Consider the following 27,299-nt stretch of genomic DNA (forward strand, 5'->3'; position numbering starts at 1 on the left):
GGAAAGAGGCGCCAGGTCGGCCTCACGGGGACATTATTGGCCGAAGCCCTCCCCAGGATGTATCGGGAGATGTTGGTGGGAGAGGCCACGGGCGGAAGGCCGCCACTCGTCAGGTTTACCGAGAGCTTTTGACGCTTGATATCTCTCGGCGGGCTCCTCTCGCCTTTTCGGCCTTTCCCTTTCCTCGGAGACCCGGCTGGACCCGTGTTCTTCTCGGCCTCCAGACCGACCACCGCGTCCGACGGTCCCGGCATCATGGCCTTGCCCTTGGAGGCCTTGGAGGACTCTCCCCGGGGTTTCTTCTTGGCATTTTTCTTTTTCCTATCTGCGATGGTCTCGGCCCTTAGCCGAGCTGTGTCCATTGGAGGAATGTGACCGACCACAAGCAAGAGAAACCGAAAACATAAAAAAAACGAGTCAGAAAAAGAAAAGAAAACTAAGTAAAGGGGTCGGCTCGGACAACAGAGACAAGCTCGGCAAGGGTTCCTACCAGGGGTCATATGCCAACTCGAAGAAACCCCTCGTCCTGAAGGTGGAGGACATCGAAGGGCGGATCTTTGGGGATCAGGTCGAGCGAGGTCATCTCGTTCTCGGTCAGGGGTAGTACCCTATTTACATAGTTCAGGTTCATCTCCTTCCACTCGGTTCGGAGAGGGCTGTTGGGAATAGAAGCAAAGAAAAACGGGCTTCCAATACTTGTTGAAGGTCGGCGTGCCGACCGTAAATTTGTGGCCGCCTAGAGCCGCACTCTTCCCTGATCGGTGGCAGAAGTAATACCACCCCTTCTCGGGAGACTTCTTCAGGAAGAAGAGCCGAGAGAAAAGCGCCACGCTCGCACCTCGGCCCATCTCGCAGAATAAAGCGTAGAAGCCATACACGGCCAGCCAAGAGTTCGGCACCGGTGACCAGGAGACAAATGGAAGTGGTCCAAGATCCGGTCCACCAGCCGAGAACGGGGAGCCGAACGCATACTTGAAGGGTGTCTCAGTCGAGCCACCTCGCGGGGCCTAATGAAGCGAGGCCATCTCCCGGGGTTAGGAACTCTGAGTGAATGTCCTCGGGGATGGCGTAGGTCGTCCTCGGATAGTCGAGGTCGGCCTCCGTGATTGTGCTCGGAACGGTGCCGACACGCCTTCCTCGGGCTCGGGCGCGGTAGAGCGAGCTTCGAGCCAACCCCATCTCGGACGAATCTCCTCGCTTGATTCCTCATCGGATGAGGACGACCGGAGTTCTCGGCCTGGTCTACGGCGTGGATTGGGCCGCGTGGTCAAACTCCATGGGTAAGGGCTCGGCCACCTCGGCCGACGAAGCTCCACTACATCGGGCTCGTGCTCGAGGTCGAGCCCAACAAGTCTATGGTGGGAGAGCGGACGGGGAGTTCTCGGCTCGGACTCGCGCCCTCTGCGCCCCGGTGAGCGTTCGCCCATAGGACTACTACCAAGCGACATCAAGCGGGCGGAGAAGACTTGCTGGTTGAAGAAGAGCTGAGCTGGGAACGAAACGACGGCCGAGTCGATCACGAACGAAGCTTCGGCCGAGTCTATCACGAGCAAGCAAACGATGAGATCTACCGAGTTGACGGTTCCAAACTTGCCGAGAAGTCAATAACTTAGAGCGTTGAAGAATGAATAGTTAGGAGTCGCCTATTTATAATCCTTGGGTTTTATCGATCCAACGGCCGACGAGATCAACATGATCCAACGGCCCGGATCAAAGGGCGTTTTGAATTCCCGAGCCCGCCATAATGACTCTGCGGCGGCGGCACGACACCCAACCGCCGGATCGTGCAACGCCAAATCGCAAAGCAATAAATAATCTCGGCCCAACCGCAAGAATCTTCCGTAAAAGCGCCAGAAACTTCACTCATCAACGCCGAGCCGACACGATGAGTGGGGGCCTGTGATGAGGCATAAAACACCCCACCTATCAGAGGCTATCACGTGGCCGACCCGACCTCAGTCCGAGAACCGAGTTGGGCCTAGCAGGAAATTGGGCCGACCCCATATCCAATAAGTCACCTGACAAAGCCTATTTTGAGCGAGCTAGCCGGTGGCTGAGGCCGAGATTATACGGGTCAGCCATAGACACCTAGCCGAGCTCATGGCCGAGACCAACCTCCCGAGCTCGACCTCCATTGCCGACCCCATGGGCCGACCTCGTAGGCCGAGCCCTCCTCCATTGAAGCTCTCATAGCCCCCCACCGGGGATCTCCGGGCCACGTCAGCACATCCCGAGAATCACGGGATAAGGACCGAGCCACGATCCCAGCACGACACGGAATCGCACCACACATGGACTCTTACCTTAATAAGAGTCCGACCCCGAAAATAACTCTCCACTCCGCTCTACGCGAGAGAACTTTCCGAAAGAAGGACTCCTACCATACTAGGACTCTTCCAAACCGTCTCATCTCCTCCTTACCCTATAAATACCCAGGTATGGAGCACTATTCCGCATCTTGCTTTCTACTACGCAGTTACGCTGTCGCGTTGGAGACCTGACTTGAGCATCGGAGAGTCCTAGGCCGGAGCCACACCGGCCCTCTTGCGCTCATTGCTTGGTTTTTGCAGGTTCATCCACGGGCGAACCAAGCACCGGAGGTTTTCACACGCAACACTGAGTACATCTTTCTTTGAGTGGATTCTTAAAAATGGGGAAGAACCCCAACTTGACAAAAGTGGAGCAACACAAGATGTTTACTACTTATCCCTTTTTTTTTTTTGGTAAAGCACTACTTATGCAATTATTGTATGCAAAATTTGGAAAAGAAAAAAATGCATGTAGTTTTTAAATGAACCTAGGGGAAAATCTGTCCGATATGAGGTGACCAAGATCGATATTAGTCGATAGCGATACATTATCCGATGCCAATTCCTAAATCCTTTCTCCTTCAGACTTGCCTTGACTACTATTCCTTCATTCATGTACATCGATCAAGGATCTTTATGACCCATTCTATTAATAAATGGGCAGTGAGTTACCCTCATGCCTCATTCGGGTCTTTAGGAGTTCTCATTCCTAAGGATCTTCTTAAGTTTTTTGTTTTTAATAATAATTTTTTTTTTTTCCAGTTTTTGCCTGATGTGGGCTAATAAATTTTTTATGGATAAACCAAGTCTACGAAATTACTACACAAGACCTTGAGGTTTTCCTTAAGGTTCTGTTTGGTTGCAAGGAGAATTAAAGGAAAGGGAAGAGAAATTTTCATACTTAAAAAAAGAATTTTTATAATCATTATCCCATGTGACATCATGTGACAATATTAATAACTCCAAATCATTCCATATTTGGTTATTAAATTCCACTTTACTTTGCATCAAATTTCCTTTGGTTTAAAATATAAAATAAATATTACATGTAAAATGTATATTTACTATATATGGTAAAAAATTAAAGTATTTTATACAATCACATGGGATAATAATTACAAAAGTTTTTTTTTTAAATTTGAAAAATTTTCCTTCCCTTCCCTTTAATTCCCTTTGCAACCAAACGGAACCTAAAATATTAAGAATCGTTTGTTTGATGGTAAAAATGGAATGAGAATTTTGTGAGACTAAATCCCACAATGTAAGGAATTGAAAAAAATAGATAAGATTTTCAAATGCCACATCAATAGATAAGACATTTAATGTTATTCCCTGATCTTTTGTAAATTCTTCACCCAAAATTAAGCAAATAAGATTAGTGTGGAACACGGCAGCATTTTTCCATCGCAATTCTCCAGTCCTACTTAAGTCACCGTCAAACAACCAAAGGGGGCCTTAGGGTTTATCAATTTATGTGGTTCATGGTACCGGGTCCTGTCTCGGCTGATGAAAAGCGAAACCATAAATTTTGGATGCGATGTGATTGGGACACTTGTCATCAGTAAACCATAATTTCCGAAATTAACCTTATATAATGACAGAAATTCTACCCGGCAATGTGTGTACAGCAGCTACTCATTGGATGACTTGGATGGGGACTCTTCTGAGAAAAGATTGAAATATTGAAATCGGCTTTTGGAAGATACTTGGTTTTTGGGAGTTTAGGTGTGTGTGAGCTTTGATTCCGACAGATGGCTTTTTCGTAAATTAGTCACTATTCCTTGGTCATCTATGTAATTTCAAATCTATATAAACAGTAAAACCCACCGCTTACAGCCCTACTTCACTAGTTCCTCTAGTTCTTCTCAGAGTCAGTGTCTCAGTGATAGGTGGGGAGAGGAAGAGACTCAGAAAGTTAAAGAGAGACAGAGAGATTCAAAGAACCATGAAAGCAAGTGAGGTTCCTTCTTTCCTTAACCTACACGCCATTACATTCTAGAGGCGATGCTGGGATTTAGCCCTGACCATGGCGAATAGGGTTTCTGTTATAACTTCCTCTGTTCGACGATAGACTCTCAGGTATGATAGTAGAAATGTCTGTAAAAAAGAGAAATGTCAAGTTTTAAATTTCAACTTTAGGGGGAAAAATTGAATAAAAAAAAGGAGAAGAATTGAAGAAAAGTGAAGCTTTTTCACTCAACAATCGCACACAGTGAAAGCTGACGAATTTTCTGTTTCTCAGCTTTCTTCCTGCTTCCTTTTGGAAGTTTTTAACTTTATTATTTCCATAGCAGGTCCAACATTGTTGCTACTTGAGTTCACCGGGAAATGACGTCATAGCTGTTCGACAAGACAGATCTCACAATCTCCTTTGAAGTTATCCTTTCTTTGATTTCCGTGTCACTGAAAGCAGGACAAGAATGTTAGACTACGAATGGGCGAACTCGTCTCCAATGTTACTCTCTGGCGACGATTCCACACAAGGTTCCGACCAAACTCGTCAGATTTTCAACCATTACAACCAAACCATCGCCGAAAACTTCCTCTCTCCTCCCTCTTCCTTCTCTTTCCACCACCACCAACAGCAGCAGAACCAAAACCATCTCCATTCCCTTTACGATTCGCAAGCTTTCTCCCTCTCTTACTCCCATACTCTGTCACCGGAAACTGTCCCCGGCAGCAACAGTAGCAGCAATGGCTATGTAGTTTTACCAAAAAACGAGTCTGGTTCAGGGCGTTTAGATTTCCCGGCGAAAATCGGATTGAATTTGGGAGGTCGAACCTACTTCTCGTCGTCCGAGGAAGATATCGTGAACCGGTTTTACCGCCGGTCCACACCAATCGAATCTGGACCGTCTAATGCCTCTTCCCCAAAATGCCAAGCTGAAGGCTGCAACGCCGACTTGACACATGCCAAGCATTATCACCGGCGGCATAAAGTCTGCGAGTTTCACTCCAAGGCCTCCACTGTGTTAGCCGGTGGCATGACTCAGCGATTCTGCCAGCAGTGCAGCAGGTCCTGAAATTACGACCCTACCCTTACTCTTTCACTTAAATTTCGATTTCGTAGTTTGTCTCCTCCATGGAAGGGGGAAAGAAGAAAGACGATAATGCCCTGGGGAGGAACTCATGCTTGAACTAGTGTAATGATTTTTTTTTTTTTTTGGGTGGAGAAACTAGTGTAATGATTGGTGTTACCGTACATGGGGAAATCCCGAGGGGCATTTTGTGTCCTTTTGTTTCTTCTTCTGATCTGTAAAGACTGAAACAGGTTTCATCTTCTGTCGGAGTTCGATCAAGGGAAGCGAAGTTGTAGGAAAAGGTTGGCAGATCACAATCGTCGAAGGAGGAAATCACAGAACCAACCACCAGAAACTCAACGCCAGAAACAATCACTTCAAGAGACCACTCAGAGTTCTCCCTCTGAAACTCCTGCAAGTAATTAAGTTTTTCTTAACCTTTTGATCCATTACGCAAGATCAAGTTTTAAAATCTGGGTTGTTTTCTTTTTGTGTAGGATCATCTCCAGGATCTGTAGTGCAATCTTTATCGGTGGTGACAACTGCAGTCTCGCCTCCGAGAATGTCGCTGAGTTCGTACCGGTACAGTCACCAAGGTTCGGAATCATGTGGATCTCTGTTCTCGCAGTTGGGGAATTTTCGTCCGTACGGGCGCAGTCAGAGCTCGAGCTGGGATGAAGAGGAAGAAGATCAGCGTGAACGGAAGAGAGGACCGGAATTTATGAAGTGAGGAATCTCCGTATCTGTAAGGCTGTTACTCTTCTTCGGCTTTAAGATTCTAATAGTTTTCTTCTTCTTGTTCTTCGTTTCTTTTCTCTCTGGTTTAGATGATCTGGAGTCTTTAGGTAATTAGGTTTTGTTTCTGTTCTGAAATGTAAGAAATACGATTCCAGGAAATTTATGGTCTCAGTTACATAAAATAGGTGGGAAGCTGGGTTCTCTTCTGGTTCTTATGATGGTTCCTTTCCTCTTTTAAAAAAAATTCTTTTCCTGACATTTCGTTTCGCGGCGTAAGTCTATAAATGGCACAATAGTCCTCAGCATGGTTTGAGGTATCGGATTGGATCGGTATCAATATCGGTCGAGACCAATCCGATTCAATCGATACCGAGATCACGAACCATGGTCCTCTGTATCTACAGGTTTTACAAAAGCAGACCGACTCGAATGATCAGGTCAAAATTGACCAGATATAATCGAAACCAATCGAAATTAATTGGCCGATCAATTAAAACTGATTGTTTGGACTTAAAATAGGACAACCCCTATTCTTTTTTTATACTTTTAGGCAGTGTTTGGTATGCATTCAAAGTGCATTTCACATTTTTTGATGATAAAAATAACTATCGCTCGAGAATGCGAAATCAACATAGACTGCATTTCAGGAATGCATACCAAATACGGTTTTAATTTATACTAAAATGATGGATAAGAGGGTTGATGAGAAAGAGACAAGGAGGAAGATCGAGGAGTAAACTTGTGATATCGCTAACAAATGAATATCTTCAACCAGAAGTTGGAAAGCCCAATCGATTATAATTAATGTAGCCTCATTGGAAGCGCTACGAATCGGATGAGTTAAGACACTCATTTAGAGAATTTTTATCACCTGCGGTTCCTCTGTTCTGTACGGTTCCCTTGTACCTCTAATAAAAGGGGGTGGACTCCACCCGGGCAGTGTGTTCGATCAGAGGGTGAAATGATCATTTCAGCCCCCACTACGAGAGGAACCACACAATCGTACCAGTCAGCGAACCTCAGGGGATAAAGGTCCTCATTTAGGTGTCTAATCGAGTAACACGAATACAAAAGAGAGAGAAAAAAAACGCAAAGGGGAAATAATACAGTGCATCTAGACATTAGTGAAACATTTGTAAGGGTATTTATGTAATATCTATTCATATGTTATAACATAATCCTACTTGTATTAATGCTCAAGCTGTGAGGAGTAATCTAGTAATTAGTCCATCTGACCTAAACCCTAGTTTTCCTATAAATACTAGTTAGAGGTAACAACCTAGGTATTCTAAACTCGATACTGAGGGTGTAATGCTTTAAGCAACCTTGTGCTTAAACCCTAAACCCTAACAACATTTTGTTGTTTTAAAGGGAAAATTGCAACCCTTCATGTATGCAGGTCAAACTTTTCTAGGTTTCAAGGTTTATATAGTCGGGGGTGTCTAGTCAAAGCAAATTCAACTGTTCTAGTACACTCCATTTTTGCTATTGAAAGGATCACATTTAAATAAAAACCAAATCCTTAATTGTTATTAACCTACAATTGGGATTAAACTATGAAAACCTAAATCCAACTGATGAGAATTCGTAAAGACAATAAATGTAAACAAAATAACCTGTACTAAAGGTAGGTTCTTTTGTCATAATATATATTTACAGGATAAGAGATCTCTACTTGTTTGCTTGGTTTCTACACAAGCGTCTAGGCCAATGGGTGAGCATGTCTGGTTATCTATCCAAGGGTAGAGGCATCGTCTCACGGTGCCCTATGAGAGGGCATAACTAATTACAGTTATACTATAAGGCACCCCATTAAAAAAAATTCGATATTATAAGATTAGGAATTGGTAGATGCTAAAGGATGTTTTCTCTCTCCGAAGACGCTAAGAGGGTGGACTTCTGTGCAACGGTAAAGTTGCTCTATTATGACCATGGGTTCAAATCAAGAAACAACATCTCTATAAAGTGATGGTAAAACTACATAGATTATGATCCTCTTCGGACCCACACTGGCAAGAGGCCAAGAGCTTCATGCCCGGGGTATGTTCTTTTTGGAGAGAAGAAGCTAAGATAATAATCCCATGATTACAAAGTGACAGGTCCGACCCGTCAAAATCTTCAACCTTATTGGTGCATTATTTAACATCATGAGTCATGAATTATTAGATAATTAAATTAAACTTGCTAAAAGGTGACCATATATATGGATCCTCCAATGCCTCGTATCAATGCTGACCCAACAAAGAATCTCTTCAACAGTTTGGTTGGAGACAGGTCCCTTTCCCATTCTCTGTAGTCCTTTCCTCCCTACTAGCCCCTTGTAAGGGAGGCATGGGAGTTATTTTTTCAAAGGAAAAAAGCTGGGCACGTGGCTAGGGTGCTCAACATGTGTTGTCCTCTTACCTCCCTCTTTGGAAAAGATTCCTTTGCCTTTCAGTGTCCAATCTTGTGATTGGTGTCTACCGGTAGCTTACCGAAAGCTGGTGACACTAGAATTGTAACAGGCTCAGATTGGGCTGGGCTTTTTAAAACTCCAGCCCAACATTGAGTCTCCTTAGCTGGGCCCAGATCCAACCAGACCTTGACTCAGGGCCTGAAAAATCCAACCTTGACTTGCCCTCAGGGTCTGGCCGGGCTGACCCTGGTTGACCCTGATCATAGAATGGGGGAAGGGAGAGATGCATGGACTAGACTGAGTTGGGCTGGGTCTGGAAGAAAATGATCAATTTTAAATAAAATAATACTATAATGAAATATATTATCAATTATTATCTTCAATCAGCCTTGGCCCTGTTCAGGCTGACAGGGCCAAACTTGCACCCCTAGGTGACATGCCCAACCCTCTCATTTTCCCAATATAACACTTTCCTCTTAGACAAATCACAATCAAATTAGGATCTCTCATGATATTCACCTATACGGGAAGTAGCTTTTTTAATGAGCATATCTTTCATTCACAAACAAACATCATGAATCCAGTGTATGAATATATAGTCAAGGAAGCGTCAATCGTTAGTACACCAAAACATATAATACTTAACTGCTATAATAAAGACCTCTAAAGTCTTAGGACAAAAAAACCTATTAATAAAGATATTGTTTTTCATATGGAGAAAAGTTTTCTATGAGGGAGTGTACCATCCACGCCAAGACACAATGGGGGCCACAATGACTGCCTGCCCCCAGTGCAAGGCTGAAATCCCACCCCCCAAGATGACTCTATGTTTGCTTTCATTGGTCATTGCATGGGCAGGAGCCACGTTCCCCCACAGAGAATGATCTTCCTTTTAATATATATGATAGTGAACAAGGTTCCATGTGATCATTTTTTTTTTTGGCTGAGATACTTGAAAGGTGACCATATGGATCCGTCCAATGCTTCATATCAGTAGCGACCCAACAAAGAATCTCTTCTATATTTCGGTTCAAGAAGGGTCTCTTTTCCATTCAATTCCGGACCTGATTCTCCTCCAGCCGTAGTAAGAGTTAAAGAATCTAATCCAGCAAAAACAGGGTTTTTTGGTCATTTCATTTGTCGGATCTTGTTCTCCTCCACCCTCCTTCCCTATTCCTTAGCCTAACAAGCGAGCCATGGTAACTATTTTTTGTTTTTTTCACTGGATTTACCCTAATATTTCTTATACGCAGCAATTTCATACTATATTTCTCGATCTGTGTTTTTATGAGCTTAAAAGTCATATATAGATTGGTCCATGACTGCACCAGTTGTGTCTCTCTTCTCTCGCATCCCTAGGGCTGATGATGGTCCATGTTTATTATTATTGCCTGCTAACTCGCTTGTGAAAGTTCTTACCAAAAAAAAAAAAAACTCGCTTGTGAAAGTTAGTACTGATGATGTTAATGGCAAATACCTTTCAAAGGGCACACGTGGGACTGCTTCTAGTCATCTCACTAGTGAGTGAGTGATTGAGGGATTGTGATCGTTTACGGTGCAATGACCGTCTTACCCCTGCCCAAGCGCCTTGTCCGAGCTGGGATAAGGCGATCATTGCACCGCGCCTCATTAGTGCACTATTATGACTGCTACGGGCAGCAGGCCGTAGACAATCTGAATTCGTGAATGAGGGTCCTCTTGTCTGATGGGGAGTTGCCAGATGCTTAAGCTTGCAACTCACGTGATCAAAGTGAGAAGGTGAGTCTTGATTGGTTCTTTGGTGGGAAGACGATTCAGGATGGCTCATTAATTCCAAGCTAGTATTATTTGCTCTCATATGTGAGAGAAAGAGGTATTCAGATCCTCTATTGCCCAGCTGCCCAGACATGGTGAGGCGCGCAATGATCGCCTTACCCCCACTCAGGCAAGGTGCTCGGGCAGGGGTGAGGCGGTCATTGCACACCTCGCCGTGTCTAGGCAGCACGGTCTGCCAGGCAGCTAGACTATAGAGGATCCAAATTGGAGAAAGAGAGAGAGAGAGAGAGTAGTTTGCTCTCAAAAGTATTCTTACATATTGAGCACCCATAATCACTCTTCCTAAAGGAATAGAAGCTTTATTGATTGATGGGAGACGGAATCACAGGTAGAAATGTTCCATGTCAAGCCAAGAGGTGCAAGGGAAGGACTGTTTTATGCTTCATATAAAGGATGAGACCCACATAGTTAAGAAGAAGAGACTAGTGTGCCAGAGAAAGAGGAGAGAGAGAGAGAGAGTGCAAGAAGATGTGTACTGTTACTATTGAATGGTGTATATTATTTTCCCTTTATTTATTTATTGGACAAGAGTTTGCTGCCTGCTTGCTTGACCTCGGCACCAATGTGAGGGCAATGAGAGTAACATAGTGGCATCAATATGGATGGTATTTTTGAAGTCACACAGAGGGTGATGTTGTAATTTCGTACGCTCTTGTGTCAAGGAGTAAAGCCACGCGACCAAGCGGTTTTTTTTTTTGACTTAATAATTTTTTTTAAAATTTAAAAGGTTCATTTCTACTACCAAGAAAATAAAGTTTTATTTCTTCTTTAATTTTAATGGTTAATGTCTTCTTTATTAATGGGCCTTTTGACCTAAACTTGAATATATCCTAAGGGAAAATGTTTTTGCACCTGGGACGTAGGCTTCTCCCAGACACATGGGGGTGGGTAAAATGACCGCCCCACTCCCCCTGAATGGCTGAAATGATAACCCCGCCCCATGTGTTTGGTCGTAGCCTGCACCCCTGTGCAATGCGGTGCAAAGAACATCGCCCCATATCCTCCTATCCTAAACTAACAAAAGCTTAAGGTCATTTGTTAGACCTTGGCAGAGTTTTAAGAAATCATTTGATTTGTGTGTCATATCTTTATCCAACCATAACCCACCTTTCATTTGGGCATTGATTCCATTGTTTGATTGTTGATTCTAATCTTATTATTGATCAATATGATAATTAGGGAGACTAGAAAGGTGCTGGTGCACATACAAGTAAATGAAAATTTTTTTTTCCCCCCCATTTTGTGTATAGGAATGTACCAGCTACAAATGTTGTGCTTGTAAAGTGTAGATTAATTTTTAATTCTGAGTGAATTTTCTTGATTTTGTTTGTGAATTTCAAGTTGATCAGCACAAAGTCAATGAGAAAAAAGGATGGTGGAATTGAAAGTGATAAAAGAACGCTATTGAGAAGCTGGGTTTGTGACACAAGGAGCCAAGGAGCATATATATCTCGGCCTATGGTCGGAGAGGGTAATGAGAGAAGATTGACAGGTCGCCATGAGACTGCTGACATCAATACATTCTCTTGGGTAGTTAGAACTTGTTTTTCTCTGATAAAATCTTTATGATTGAGTAATATGGACTCTGAAGGAAAATCCTGCAGCATCGAATAGAGTTCAGTGTTCTTTATAACAGAAAGTAAGGGAGACAAGGGATGATTGAACTGATTGGATTGATGCTGCAGGATTTTCTATACGATCTTACTCCAAATGTGGTTGATGAAAGCCTGGCAGGTTTGATCGAGCCTGCTTGATTAAAGCCTGGTCCGATTATTAAATGTGTCGGGTTTAAGCCTAGCTCGATTATTAAGTCCGACACGTTTAATAATTGGGCGGTCCCGGTGTGGGGTCCTAGCCCATTGGGTGTCCGACCTAGCTCGTTAGGTTACAGCCTGACCTAGCTTGACCCTTTAATTTGTAAATTACCCTCCCCTTCCCTCTCGCGGTCTCCCCTTGTTGTGTCAATATTTACCTAGGTGTGGTTCTCTTCTTCTTATTTTTTTTTGGAGAAATGGATAGAAAAAGAAAGGAAAAAAAATGACAGAGCCCACCATTTACAGTAGTGGATTTTTCACCAACTTCAATAACACCCAAGAGAGCCTAAAGAAAATCAGAAATTGTAATTCAAAGTACCAAAAAAGGCATACAAGAGGCGAACAAAGTGACTGAAATGGTTCACTTGTCAAGATTTAGAAAATTAGAACCTTACTTGGGTGGAGAGCATGGTGCGTATATAAGTTGAAAGACCTTAGAACAAATCAAATCACTAAAACGGATTTCACAATTCAATGGTTCTCTGGCAGGATGTGCACCGCACACCCAACGGTACTGCAGAGTATCCTTAGGATCTAGGCATTGAGAACCCCATAATGTCCCTAATCTGCGTACTAGATGAATAGAAAGTAAAAAAAAAGTAAAATTTGCACAGCAACACATGGAAGGCACTCAGCTCTGCCGCCCAGCTTACTTTTGCCTTGTGGAAGGATGTTATGACTCTCATTCATTCATGAAAGCGATCTACTCATCTACTTCTTTTGGCCTAAATATGATCTGCCTTCACTATATTTGTTTTCAGTGCTTTTGCATTGGGATTTTTCTCCTCTCAGGTTCCCTCATCTGTAAGTTCTTATAAGTAGCCCTCTAGCTGAGTGACATGTGCCTAAAATCACAAGTTTCACTGGTATCTCTCTCTCTCTCTAAGAGTCATTATTAGACCTATGGTTGATCGAGAAATTCATGAGGTCCTACGTTGGGGAATAAGAACCACATGACCAGTTAGCATTTTTTTCCCCTTATATTTTATATTCATACTCATTTGATGGCATTTTGATAATTTTATTAATGAAGCAGAGTTTGAGCTAAAATTTTGACCATTAAGATGTATGTGGACTAATCTATTTATTGTCAAATTACATATAGTGAAGCATTATAGTTCACTAGGCATAATGATTCGTAGAAGGACTCTTGAGAATAAGTACACTTTAGGAGTATTTTCTGGAACAGCCTCTCTTAAAATGTTTTGTTTTCTGTAACTTGCATTTGTGGGTTGATTCCAAAGGTCCGTTAAGAAGCTGTGGGGTCCAAATAGTAATCAATGTTAGAGAAGTGTGAGGACAAGCGGTTGCAAACCCTATTCTCCATTGATAGTGAAGTAAGTCGATCTCATCTCCACTGTGCATGTAGGCAATCTTGTCAAACCATGTAAATCCTTATGTGCATCGTTATTGTTGTCTACGATTTACATTCTTTCTACAATATATGCCGATAGAGCATCTACAAGCCCATCTAGAGAAGCCATAGAATGAAAGATTACCCAAATGAAAATTCTCAAGAACAACTTATTTAAGTTACAAATAACAATACTGGATCTAAAAGATTTCATGAACCTCATGATCCAGGGTAAACTTCATTCACCAATTCTTGATCACAAGTGAGGGGTGAGACTGCCTTCCAAGGCCCCTTGTAGCAGATGAGATCTAAAACAATTCGAAAACACAAAGAAAGAAGCTCAAGCTCAATCAAGCATTCAGACCACATGGGTTCCCTCCAAAGACTTCCATATGTCACCACACTCGTCTTCATCTTCTTTGTTCTTGCTCCTCCCTGATAAGAACCCGAAAGGTGAACTAGGTGTCTGCATTAGGTCTAGCGTCAAGTGTGCACCTGATTCATGGAATCTGTCCCACTCAGCTGGTTCTTCTGGCTGATGCTGCATATGCTGTTGTTGGTGGGAGATGTGAGGGATTAGTTCTGGTTGTGCACCACCCAACTCACCCATTGTGTGGTGGTTCCAGTCACGGTCGGAGAAAAGCTGTCTGGCAAAGGTTGCTGCGCGATTCTCGGCGATCAGCTCACGAAGTGCAGCACTTGATCGCAAGGAAAGATCAGCAGAAGAAACCCAAGATGCAGACCTGGATGACAGAAGAGAGAGAGCACGTCCCTCTGACGATGATAAACAAGATAACCTTCCGCCTATTGATTTACTTTCTGCAGAGATTACAACTCCAGTTTTCTCAACTTTGCTTGTAAATTACAGAAAATAAATGAAGGGAAAAGACCATTACAGTGCTTGGCTTGTCGGAGTTCATCTACATGGCTTCAGGTACACATTGTATTTGTAAGAACAAACACCAAACAAAACATAAACAAAAACGAAAAACAGAGCAAGAAGACACGGAGATTTTAATGTGGTTCATACACCAATATGGTGTGCTATCGTCCACGGGCGAAGCTGAAGATGTTATACTATGTAAATTGGATAAAGTTACAATGAAGATCTCTCAAGAACACCCCAAAAATAGGCACTGCTGCTCTCTCTCAAAAATCCTAAATTGAAAACCCCAAATCTCACTCTCTTTACAACAAAGCGGGTAAAGAATATAAATACTCCTCCATCGGCCCAAGCCCTCTGCTATCATCACAAATCTTAGAAAAAGTTTCATTCAGATTGCCACAAAAAATGTCAGAGCGGGTCATTTTTCGAAACAGGTACAAGAATTCGAGACAAACATAACAGTATTTAGTTTATTATGCATGTATATATGGCTCCACTTGAGGACCTTCCATCTCTCCAAAGAAATAGTGTTTGTGTGTGTTTATGGCCTTCATTTATGAAGTATTGTCTTTTGAAATGTTTAGTCATCTTATGTTATTTTTGTACAGTATCACTCTCAATTATAGATTGTTGGGGATGTAGAGTAATGAAATACCTTTTCTCAATAATATAATTAATGTGTACATCAGGTTATATAGACATCACTGACAGCTAACAAATAACTAAACAATAACTGTCCACATGACATCTAACAAACCAGCTACGTCACAGGTGATGAGCTGGACACACTAGGACTAATACATGGAGCTATATCCATAACACGCCCCCGCAAGTCCAATGGTGGTGATGCAACATTGAGCTTGGTACGTAGAGTAGCAAACCGCTGACGAGAGAGACCTTTGGTGAGGAGGTCCGCGAGTTGATCCACGGTGGACACATAGCGAACCAAGAGTTGCTTAGAAGCAACCATATCCCGTACGTAGTGAAAATCAATCTTGATATGCTTCGTTCAAGCATGAAACAGAGGGTTTGCTGTAAGGTATGTAGCGCCGATATTATCACAACAAATGATAGGTGCTGTGGGAAGATAAACCCCAAGTTCTTTGAAAAGAGAACGCAACCAGATGAGTTCAGCCGTGGCAGCCGCTACAGCACGGTATTCCGATTCTGTGGAAGAGCGCGAGACGGTCTTTTGCTTGTGAGATGACCACGAGACCAAATGATTTCCAAGGAAAATACAATAGCCTGTCGTAGACTTGCGATCAATAGGGCACCCAGCCCAGTCCGCATCTGAATAACCAACAAGGGAGATACCGGACTGTGTCACAAAGAAGAGCCCATCAGTGGGCGTATGTAACAGGTAGCGAAGAATACATTTGACTGCTGTCCAGTGAGAATCAGTGGGACAATGCATAAATTGGGCCACCTTGTTGACGGCAAAACTGATATCGGGTCGTGTGATTGTGAGATATTGTAGAGCGCCAACTACTCGTCTGTATTCAGTGCCATTGGTTAGAGGAACTCCCGATACAAGGGATAGAGAACCACATGCACTGGGTGAAGTAACTGATTTCGCAGAGCCCATGGTGGTAGAAGAGAGTAAATCAGCAATATACTTGCGCTGATTTAAGAATAAACCCTTGGCAGTGCGTGTAACTTCCATTCCCTGGAAGTAATGCATATCACCCAATTCTTTAAGTGCAAACGCCTTTGACAAATGGCGAACTAGGGAATCCATTGCCTTAGAATCATTACCCGTTAACAGCAAATCATCCACATATAATAGCATATACAGCACAACAGTGTCCTTTCGATATATGAAGATCGACGTGTCGGTTTTGGACGCTACCAATCCATAAGAGAGTAACGAACCACTTAGCAGGTGAAACCAGGCCCTTGGGGCTTGCTTAAGCCCATAAAGAGATTTCTTCAAACAGCACACATGGGTAGGACATGCTGGATCCTCAAAGCCCGGTGGTTGGGACATTAAAACTGTCTCATGTAAAGTCCCGTGTAGGAACGCATTTTGCACATCATATTGTTTGATTGGCCAGCCATAGGTAACTGCCAACGAAATAGCCAACTGTATGGTCGAGGTGCGAATAACCGGACTGAATGTCTCAGTAAAGTCTATCCCAGGGCATTGGTGAAACCCCTTTGCAACAAGGCGCGCCTTATAGTGCTCAACCGTGCCATCAGCCTTTCTTTTGATATGAAAGACCCATTTGCACCCAACTATATTTTGACCCGGACTATATGGAACCAAGTCCCAAGTGCCATTGCGCAGTAAGGCGTCAAACTCATCCTGCATGGCACGACACCAAAATGGTGAACACATCGCCTTAGCGTAACAAGTCGGCTCGGTGGTATCAAGTACATCCGGGGTGGCTGAAGAAGCCACAAGATTCAAACGCTGAACTGGTCTAATAATTCCAGACCTGGACCTGGTCACCATGGGATGTGTTGGAGCCAAATCTGGCGCGGGTGCTACAGTTGGGATAGCACGGTTGGATGGTGAGTTGTCATGGGCCTCCACTACAGTATTGGGTTCACCCGGTAGGCTTGGATGCTCAATTACAGGTAATGTAGGCACAATGGGTGTGATTTGAGTGGCACAAGGAAACACCACCGGTGGTGGTGCATTAAACCAAGGCGTAAGAGATGTCGGATCACTGTTGTCCCAGGTGTTGGAACCAGAGAAAGGAAACACACCCTCATCAAAAACAACATGGCGTGTAATATAAAGTCTGTTGCAGGTAGTATCCAAGCATTTATACCCCTTGTGATCAAGGGAATATCCAAGAAATACACAGGCCTTGGAGCGTGGCTCCAACTTGTTGCGCGTATAAGGACGTAGCCATGGAAAGCAAAGGCATCTGAAGGTTTTGAGAGACTGGTACTCTGGTTCAACCCCAAATAAACGATGCAGCGGACTCTGCTGACCAAGAAGAGAAGACGGAACACGATTGAATAGATACACTGCAGTAGAGAAAGCGTATGTCCAGTAGGAAGAAGGAACGGATGCATGCAAGAGAAGAGCCAACCCAGATTCAATAATATGACGGTGCTTGCGCTCAGCAGCACCGTTCTGTTCTTGCGTATGTGGACAACTAACTCAGCGTGAGATGCAATGCAGATAAAAAGGGGTCAAGTGCACGAAATTCCCCCCCTCCATCGGTTTGTAAACTCTTAATGGTGCAGGAAAAATAATTTTCAACCAATGCCTTAAATTTTTGGAAGACGGAGAGTACATCAGATTTTCTTTGCATCGGATAGAGCCATGTATATCGACTATAATCGTCTACAATGACTACATAATAGGAAAAATGATCCACTGATAACACTGGGGCTGGACCCCATACATCACAATGCAGAAGAGCTAAAGGAGTTACGCTTATTGAGGAAGACGAAGAAAATGGCAATTTGTGGCTCTTGGAGCACTCACAGGCACCACAAGAGGAATGTGTAACAGAGGACACTAATAAATCAAACTTTCTAACAACATACCGGACTGTTTTGAAGGACGGATGTCCAAGGCGGCAATGCCAGTCAGACTGCAGAGCACGAACAGCAGAGAAGGAAGCAGAAGCTGGACCAGGGAAGGACATCTCGTATAAGCCATTGTTACTCTGGCCTCGAAAGAGTATCTTGCTCGTCTGATTGTCCTTAATCAAGAAAATTGAAGAGTGAAACTCAATGTGAACATCATTGTCAGCACACAACCGACTAGCAGATAATAAATTCCTTTTAATACCAGGAACATACAACAGATTATCAAGAAAGAATGAATGACCAGAGCAAGAAATAGTTGATGATCCAACAGCAGAGATTGGTAAGGGAGTACCATTACCGATTATGATCTGGTCAGAACCAGAGTAAGGTGAACTAATAGCAAGATTAGTGATGTCTGCAGTGAGGTGGTTGTTAGAACCAAAGTCCAAAAACCAAACAAAAGGAGAAGATAAAGAATTAGTGAAGAAACATGTACCAACAAACGCATGATTGAAGCGTTGAGAGCAATTAGATGCAAGATGACCATCTTGATGGCAGATTTGTCACTGCAAACCAGTCACAGAGGTGACCGGAGGAGAAGCAGCATACTGCCGAGGTCCAGGTGATTGACCACTGCGATCGAAAGAGCGAGTAGGCGGAGCATCAGCGCGGCGATCATTACGATCGCCTTGATCAGCCGCCGGTCGATAATAACGACGATTGCCCTGAGATTTGGTGCCACGGTATGAGGAGCGCCGTTGATTGTAAGAACCAGAGCCAAAACCAGATCTAGCATTCGTAGCTGGACTAGTTGAACCAGATCTCACAGTTGTAGAAGAGGCAACATTGGCAGTACAGAACTGAGTAGCAGAATCCTCGGACGACTTGAGAAAATTTTCACGACTCAGCAACAAGCCGGAAAGTTCAACAAAAGACATCGACGTCTGACACAAGAGGATGGAAGTGGCAAAGTCGCGAAAATCAGAACCAAGACCTCGCAGAGTTGCGAGGACCAAATCTTCATCAACCACCGGCTGATCAATCGCTGCCAGAGTATCGGCGATGGATCGGACAGAGAGTAACTAGTCCGTCACAGTAGCGGTGCCTCGCTGAAGACGGAACAACTAATCCTTTAAATCCATAATGCGAGTGCGAGACGAAGGAGCAAAAACCCTCGCCAGAATGTTCCAAGCATCACAAGAAGTCGGAGCACTGACCACATGAGAAATGGTGGTTTCCGAGAGGAAGGAGATAATCCAGCTCAAGATCAGTTGATCTTGGCGCTCCCATAGTGCAGCAGCAGCGGAATCAGCATCAGGCGATGGACGAACGAATGATCCATCAACATAGCCCAAGAGATTGTAGCCTCGCAAGAGAGGCAAAAATTGGGCTCGCCATAGCAGATAGTTGGTGGAGTTGAGCTTCAATGGAAGCTGAGGTGAAACATTGGTGGAAACCAGTTGTGGAGACTCCACCGTCACCGAAGAAGATGGAAGAACCATCAAGAACCAGGAACGGAAAAAAAAACAAGAAAAGCAGAAAGAACTTGTCAGAAAAAGAGACTCGTTGGAGAGAAACCTACTGATACCATGTAGAGTAATGGAACACCTTTTCTCAATAATATAATCAATGTGTACATCAGGTTATATAGACATCAGTGACAGCTAACAAATAACTAAACAATAATAACTGTCCACATGACATCTAACAAACCAGCTACGTCACAGGTGATGAGCTGGACACACTAGGACTAATACATGGAGCTATATCCATAACAGGGGGGAGAGGAGGGGGGGGGGGGTTAAGTCCAAGAACTAGTTCCAAGTGATGGCTAATCAGAGTGAGTCTAGTTGAAACTGGATGACTAGAAGAAACAAAAAGAGAGATTTAAGACTGAAACATATATACTGAAGAACAGAACTGTGGGTAGAGATGGTATATTAATAAAATGTTACTGACAAATTGAACGTGTCCATATCCTCTGTTTTTAGTTGCTAATGTTCTAACATAACCACTATATACAAGATTTTATTCTGGAACCAGGGATAGCATTTAAATCAAAGCCTTGTAACAAAATAAAATGCCATAGACACAAAGGTAATCCTCTAAACAAACACAATGGCAAGTAAAAGAAATAAGAACCATAGAAAGAGATAAAGGGGACCAACTTGAAAGGCTCACAGGTGATTTAGAAGTAAGAATAACCAGGCATGAGGAAATAACACCTTAACTCCAAGTTTCACATTTTCTTTAATTTTCCTAGGATTACAGGAAAGAGGATTCTATCAAAAATTGACAAAGAAAGCACCAACAGTTCTTTCTAGTTTAGTTGCCTTCTTCATTCATTAGGGGGAAACTGTATGAAATACCTTTTATGGAATGAGATAAATCATGCCACGGTAGCAGGAAGGACTGTTCAAGCAGGATCAGCCGAATTAACTATGACAAAGCATGACAAACTGTGAAAGCCTAACTGATACTTCTTTGTGTATTTGCTCTTCTCTACAATCGTAGAGAGGCTGAGAATATATAAGATAACAATGTGGCTTGATAGTCAAGAAAGAGATATCTACAAGGTAACTAGAATCAAGCAAAGCTTAAACAAGGAAGGAGTCCTAGGATAAGGTAACCTAATATAAGTGAATCAACTCCACTTAAGATAAGGCGGTACAGCTAACATGCATATGGTTCAAAACACCCCTCAAGTTGAAGGGCCGGTGGGACGGACCTTTAACTTGTCACCAAAAACTGGGACCTCTGCTTGGATAACCCCTTTGTCATTATGTCTGCAATCTGATTAACGGTGGAAATGAAATTGAATGTTAACTCTTGACGCACAACCTTCTTACGAATAAAATGAAAGTCGATCTCTACATGCTTAGTATACACGTGAAAGACAGGGTTAGCTGATAGATAGGTAGCACCGATGTTATCATACCGTAGTATGGGAGGGTGATGTAATGAGAAACCAAGTGTGGTGAAAGGCGACTGAAGCCAAGAGAGCTCAACTGAGGCATCAGTTAAAGCCTTGTATATGGACTTAGTAGAAGAGCGGGCAACAGTCTTCTGTATACTAGATGACCATGAGATGAGGTTTATGCCAAAAAAAAAATTCCAAACCGCCAGTAGATTTCCTATCATCGATACAACCTACCCAATCAGCATCAATAATGCCGGTAGAGTAAGAGATGTAGATATTCCATGAGAAGACCATGAGTCTTGGTGTGCTTGAAGTAATGTAAAACATGTTTGACAAGAGTCCAGTCGTCATCAGAGGAATTGGTAGGCACAGTTGACAGCAAAGGCCACATCTGGTCTGGTAAGAGTGATATACTTGGTAGGATCAGAGAACAAAGCACCCCTTGTTACCCTAAGGATTAATATCTAACAATTGGTATCAGAGCCAACCATACAGGACTAGAATCGAAACCCAATTCTGATTAGGCACTATTTTTATTGGTTTAGCCCTTTAGGTTAGCAAGTGAGCCTAATGAGTAATTTTGAGCTGCCCTAATGGCTAGAGTAAGAACTTCAGGTCTAGAGGTCTACATGTCAAAGTCAAAGTTAATAGAAAAATTTATACTCATTCTCATAGCTAAATTAAACACAAAATAGTGCAATGTTATGGTGGGAAAAGGGTATTAGTCTCAAGATTTAAGCACCAATCTTCTAACTTCACACTTATAATGCTAAAATAAAATTTACGTTACTTGGACTGACTCAAGGTGTCAAGCAAAGCTATGAGAATCACTCAAATCAGGCATTGTCTGAGCTGAGTTGCACCTAATAGGCATTCGCTCAACTCCTAAGCCATAGAAGTTGAGTCAACTCAACTAAGTCACCAGATTTACTCCTGAATCAGCAGGCTACGACATTATGTTTTTTGAATCCAAACTTTTCTATATCCAAATCAACTGTGGAAGTTCCTTGTTTATCCTTCCTAGAATACACCGTTATAAAGCTTAGGACATTCATCCGCCCCTCATCTGGGCATGATCTTTCTTGACAATCATCATAGGGGCCTTTTGAGATCAGTGAGTATTAAAATGTTGGGAATTATACAAGTATAGTCCCACATCAGATATTTGGGATCTTGGATGTATCTTCATATACCATTAAGCTATCTCCACCTAATAGCTTAAGTTTTTGGGTTAAACCCCCAAGTGGTATTCTGTAGGCTATCCACCCCCCCCCCTTTATTTAACATGGTCAGCCTTCACAGTTCATATATTTGAGGAGCTATCTCCACCTAATGCCTTAAGGTTTTGGTTGGACCCCCAAGTGGTATTTCGTAGGCTATCCCACTATATTTAATATGATATCAAAGCCAGATCCGTTTGTTGTCGTCCTTAAGATGTATATCCACATGTATGCCAATGCTACACGTGAGGGGGAGTGTTGAGATGTTGGGAGTTATAGAGGTATAGTCCTACATCGTTTATCTGGGACCTTGGATGTGTCTTCATATGCCATTGGGCTATCTCTCCATCTAATAGCTTAAGCTTTTGAGTCGGACCCCTAAGTGGTATTTTGTGGGCTATCCCACTTTATTTAACATGGTATCAGATATTTTGTGAGCTATCCCACTTTATTTAACATGGTATTAGAGCTAGGTCTATTTGGTCCTACATCGATTATCTGGGACCTTGGATATATCTTCCTATTCAATTGGACTATCTCCACCTAATAACTTAAGCTTTTGAGTTGAACCTCAAGTGGTATTTTGTGGGCTATCCTACTTTATTTAACATGAAATCAAATAGCCCAATGGTAAATGAAGACACATCCAAGGTCTAAGATAACTGATGCGGGACTATACCTCTATATCTCCCAACATCTCAACACTCCCCCTCACTTGTAGCTTCAACATACACGTGAGACAACAACAAATAGACTTGACCCTGATACCATGTTTACTGTAGTGGGATAGCCCACGAAATACATCCAACCCAAAATCTTAAGGCATTAGGTGGAGATAGCTCCTCAAGTATTAAAGGCACTAAGGACTGAACTTAATTACCGATGTGAGACTTGCCTCTATAACTCCAATATCTCAACACTTTCCTCACGTGTAGTTTCAGCACACCTAAATCTACATACGAATAGATAATTTATGGAGGACAACAAACGGACTTCGGCTCTGATACCATGTTAGAGAGTCCAACCCAAAACCTTAAGAGATTAGGTGGAGATAGCTCCTCAAGTATATAGAGACACCAAGGATCGAACTTAATCGATAAAGGACTATAGCTCTATAACTCTCAACAAGATAAACATCAAAGTTTCACAAAATTTTACCCACGTATGTCAATGCACGGCTATGGTACTCAAACTCTACCATAAACTCCTCCACACAGGATTTTTATAGCTCTATTTTCCATTTTGCAAACCCCGAATGGGCTGAAACTTGAAATGTGGGCGGATGATAAAGGAGTCCACCTGTGTCTAAAAAGTGACAGATACTTTACAACAACAACAATAACAAATAATAATAATAATAGTAACCATTGTTATAAGATCTTTTATAAATTTTAAGAGATGCAATCCCTAACTTTATTGTTTATTGGTTTATTGGCAGACTAATTTCAAATATAAATCCATCCTTACCTGCTAACTTGTTAATTGTTAAAAATGTAACGTAGGACAATTTTTAAGTAGATGTAGTTATGATGATAAGCATTAAATATCCACTCAATTTTCCCCTTCTTCCAATGTCTTTCTCAAGCAAAGACTTTTTTTCAAATGCACTCTTTGCATGACCTTTCCAAAGGCTATATTAAACGGATACATTAATTCCCACATTGCTTTCCCAATAGCTGTATTTCAGCGGTTCTTTTCCAATGTCTATATTTCAACATCTCTTTTTCTTATCCCCTTTTATATATATATATGTATCTTTTGATTTAAAGAGATAGAGTTGATCATTTTTATATTTAGACCTTGTAGGTATGCCATAGTGAGTTCCATTGTGAGTTTGAGGTCTTCTTGTGGAGAGTTGAGTCTCACACTTGGGTTGAGTGAGGCCCCAAGAGACCAAGAGTTAAGCGATCATCTTTAACTTTTGAGTTAAGTGGTCCGTTCTGACCCTTGTTATCCTATACTTTTCTTTATTTTCTAGTTTATTTTGGATCCTCCCCTTTTGAGCTGCATCGTAAGTACCAGTTGGTTGTTAACGACTTAGTAACTCAAATTCTCTAATCATCAACTATAAGGACCACTCTTCACTTACATTACATTACCAATTATAAATTCAGCAAAAATCCATAGGGCAGCCTAGTAATAGAGAATCATAAAGCCCTAAATAGATATGGGTGCACTTTCTTGTATTCAAAGTGGTGAACTAAGAAATAACCTTCTTTTGATTACCTCTTGTCTTATTTCTGAAATTTCTTTAAGTTAGAGGTTTCTAAAATAATTTGAAAGTGATGTTACCATTATGTCAGTCTCAAGAGTTGTCACTCTCTTGCAAGCTTTTTGATTGCCCATGTGAAATAATAAGTTTCAACAATTATGTTATAGTAAACCCTAACACCTATTCCCAAATACTGTAGCCACGACTCAACCCTTCCCCTCTCAAGCTTTGTCTCTCCAAACCCTACCCTCTACGATCTTCTAACTGACCAGCACCGTGCCTTCCAACCCACGAACTCCCCAGGACCAAACCCTGTCACCTCTTCGACAACCACTACGACTAGCCAACACCAATCCACCACCTACCTTCTAAGTCACCTACACCTTCAGCCCCAAGTTATCACTACCCTCCCCCTTCTAAAGCAACCACCACGACCCAATTACAATTAGATTACATCAGGGTTCAGCCTCAAGTCCTAACCTTTTTGCGATGATCATGGACGATATAACCAAGAGCATTTTAGACGAGGTCCCATGGTATATGTTCTTCGCTGATGATATCGTTTTGGTGAATGAGACAAAGGAAGGGATTAACTCTAAGTTACAGCTTTGGAGGTCAACCTTGGAAACAAAAGGCTTTAAGATTAGTAGAAGGAAGATGCAACATATAATGTGCAAGTTTAGTCACATTATGATGGATACTGATATGGTGCGAATCGATGAAAGAGAGATACCACAAAGTGACTACATTAGATAACTGGGGTCAATCATAAATAAAGAAGGTAGGTGACATAGAGGATGATATTTCACAAAGAATTAAAGTGTGATGGGTGAAGTGAAGAGGTGCGCTCGGAGTACTGTGCGACTGACACAGTCATTTAAAGCTTAAAGGAAAGTTCTACAAGAGTATTGTTCAATCGGCCATGATGTATGGGGTAGAATGTTGAGCAATTAAAAAGTGTCATATTGATAAGCTTTGTGTAGCAGATATGAGGATGTTAAGATGGATGTGTAGAAAAACAAGAAAGGATAAAGTACAAAATGAACATATAAGAGCAAACTTGGGAGTTGCCGATCAGTGACAAACTCCAGGAAAGTTGTTTAAGGTGGTATGGTGATATTCAACGGAGGCCTAGGGGTGCCCTAGTAAGGAGGAGTGATATGATTTCGATTGAAGGAGCTAAAAGAGCTAGGGGCAGACCTAAAATGACCATAGGAGAAGTGGTGAGGAAGGACATGCATAGTCTAGGTCTGGTACCAAGTATGACCTCGGACAGAGCCTATTGGAGGGCAAGGATTCATGTCCCAAACCCCATGTAGCTGAGAATCTCCTGACGTGCTGGGTTGTGCCTCTTTTCTCTTACTATCTTTTATTTCTGTTTTTTTTTTCTTCATTTCTCCTCTTTCCCCATTCCTGTTTTCCATATTTTCTTCCCTTTTTAGGTTAGAACTCTGTTTTCTCTTCTTTGTTTTGTGTGGATCTATGTAGTCAACCCTATTAAGTTGGGATAAGGCTGCGTTTGTTCTTCTTCTTGTTGTTGTAAAAGACTAAAAAAAAAAAAAAATTCCTTTTTCACTAACTGTTACAATTGGTTTTTTTTTTTTTTTTTTCCATCGAATAACAAGATATTCCCGATAAATATAAAATTCATGGCTACAATATGGATTGTGACTTATGATGTAAAACAGAAGCCACCAACCCCAACTCAATAGAGGAAAAGAGCTGAGCAAAACAGATCCCAATATTGTTGAGAGAAGAGAAATGCCACAGCAAAAGAATAAATATTTGACTTAAATTGCAAAGCCTGGTTTTTAATGCAATAAATTTTAATCGGAGTTAGCTTTACCTCGAGAAGGGTTCTTGGTGATAGAATCATTAGAGCTCTTTCTTCTCCGCTCGTTATGTCCGGCTAGTCTCCTCCTGCAACTCCTCTTTGAATCATCGAACTCTGATACTACATGAAACCTACACCCCTCCCCCCCCCCCCCCCAAACAAAAAAAATCCATTACAAACTAAGATCAAAAGAAAAATGGAAAACCCAAATAACAAAAGTGTGGAGTTGCAGAAAAAGGAAGTTCACCTGCTGCACTGCTGACAGAACCGCTGTTCCAAACCAAGAACCACCACCTTAGGCGCTTTAGAGTGCATCTCACACACCTTATGCCGGCGGTGATAATCCTTAGCGTTCAAGAGCGCAGCGTGGCAACCCTCAACCTGACACCTCGGCACCGCCACCGATACCGCCGACGAAGAGTTCCCACCACCGATGAGTCCATAAGGCCTCCCTCTTTTCCCAAGTGGAAATGCCGTCAAGTGGTGGAACGGCGTGGTAGTGCCGTCTTCGAAGTAATCGCGTTTCCCAAGCTTCAAACAAGTGAGGTGAGGGTCAGGGTGCACATGGGACACCCCGGCGTAGAGTGATGGGTACTGGTACGGGTGCGCATTGTCCACTTGGTGGTGGTGGTGTATCAATGTCTGCGCTGCCGGGGTTGCCGGCGTAGTTTCATCGGAAAAAGGGTTTGTCCAGTCGAAACGAGACGTGCCGACGTCCCAAAATCCCCACGACTGGTTGCTACTATTACCAATTTGCCCTCTACCACCGGTGTTAAATCCGTTCCCTTCATTTTCCATCTCTCTCTCTCTCTCTCTCCTTTTTTGCTATTAAGAGAACTACGATGGTGAGTTATCGATAGAGATCAGTTTGTTGCTTATACAAAAGAAGAAAGGAAAGAAAAGAAGAGAAGAAGAAGAAGTAATGGTAGTAGGGTCTGCCACCTGTGTGTTGTTGCTCCAATAGAAGTAAGTGTTTAAAGGCAAAGCTGCGCAGGCGCAGAGCTCAGAAAAGGAAACAGTGAAGAGTCTTTTCTCTTCACTTTTCCAACGTAGAAGAACGAAAGAAAGAAAGAGAGAGAGAAGCAGAGATGTGGGGAAGAAGGAGGGAGGTGACACGTGAGAGAAGTTTGGGAAATAGAGATTCGGTAGTGCCCGTGCGGAGGATGACGAAGGTTAGCCGTACACGTGGACTGAAAGGGTTCGAGACTTTAAAACTGAGTTCAGCTCAACTTAAGCTATAAGAATGCAGAAAAAAAGCAGAAGCAGAGAAAGAGAGAGAGAGCGAGAAAG

At 42.6% G+C, this 27,299-nt stretch overlaps 2 protein-coding genes across 3 annotated transcripts; one reads left to right on the plus strand and one right to left on the minus strand.

Moving 5' to 3' along the window:
- Positions 1 to 4,720: 4,720 nt before the first annotated feature.
- On the plus strand, positions 4,721 to 27,299 carry LOC122666329 (squamosa promoter-binding-like protein 8). 2 transcript variants are annotated; one of them, XM_043862528.1, is made up of 4 exons: positions 4,721 to 5,325; positions 5,581 to 5,747; positions 5,827 to 6,060; positions 27,271 to 27,299. In XM_043862528.1, the coding sequence occupies exons 1-3, from the start codon at positions 4,730 to 4,732 to the stop codon at positions 6,057 to 6,059; spliced, it is 996 nt and encodes a 331-aa protein (XP_043718463.1). In that variant the 5' UTR covers positions 4,721 to 4,729; the 3' UTR covers position 6,060; positions 27,271 to 27,299. The 2 variants fall into 2 exon arrangements, with proteins under 2 accessions (XP_043718463.1, XP_043718464.1); XM_043862529.1 differs by lacking the exon at positions 27,271 to 27,299 and adding an exon at positions 10,491 to 10,506.
- Positions 13,774 to 26,826, minus strand: LOC122666328 (squamosa promoter-binding-like protein 7). The gene is made up of 3 exons (XM_043862527.1): positions 26,257 to 26,826; positions 26,022 to 26,140; positions 13,774 to 14,264 (listed from the first exon to the last, which is right to left on the minus strand). Exons 1-3 carry the CDS (start codon positions 26,805 to 26,807, stop codon positions 13,804 to 13,806), a joined length of 1,131 nt encoding a protein of 376 aa, XP_043718462.1. The 5' UTR covers positions 26,808 to 26,826; the 3' UTR covers positions 13,774 to 13,803.

This window comes from Telopea speciosissima, chromosome 6, assembly GCF_018873765.1.
Source record: "Telopea speciosissima isolate NSW1024214 ecotype Mountain lineage chromosome 6, Tspe_v1, whole genome shotgun sequence".
Lineage (NCBI taxonomy): Eukaryota > Viridiplantae > Streptophyta > Magnoliopsida > Proteales > Proteaceae > Telopea > Telopea speciosissima.

Excerpts from the sequence above, each read along its gene's own strand:
- LOC122666328 (XM_043862527.1), bottom strand. The coding sequence starts at position 26,807 with ATGGAAAATGAAGGGAACGGATTTAACACCGGTGGTAGAGGGCAAATT. Across the intron at positions 26,141-26,256 it reads TTCTGTCAGCAGTGCAGCAG|GTTTCATGTAGTATCAGAGT; the intron begins GTGAACTTCCTT and ends GGAGGGGTGTAG. Across the intron at positions 14,265-26,021 it reads CACCAAGAACCCTTCTCGAG|AAAGTAAATCAATAGGCGGA; the intron begins GTAAAGCTAACT and ends TAATCTCTGCAG.
- LOC122666329 (XM_043862528.1), top strand. The coding sequence starts at position 4,730 with ATGTTAGACTACGAATGGGCGAACTCGTCTCCAATGTTACTCTCTGGC. Across the intron at positions 5,326-5,580 it reads TTCTGCCAGCAGTGCAGCAG|GTTTCATCTTCTGTCGGAGT; the intron begins GTCCTGAAATTA and ends AGACTGAAACAG. Across the intron at positions 5,748-5,826 it reads TCCCTCTGAAACTCCTGCAA|GATCATCTCCAGGATCTGTA; the intron begins GTAATTAAGTTT and ends CTTTTTGTGTAG.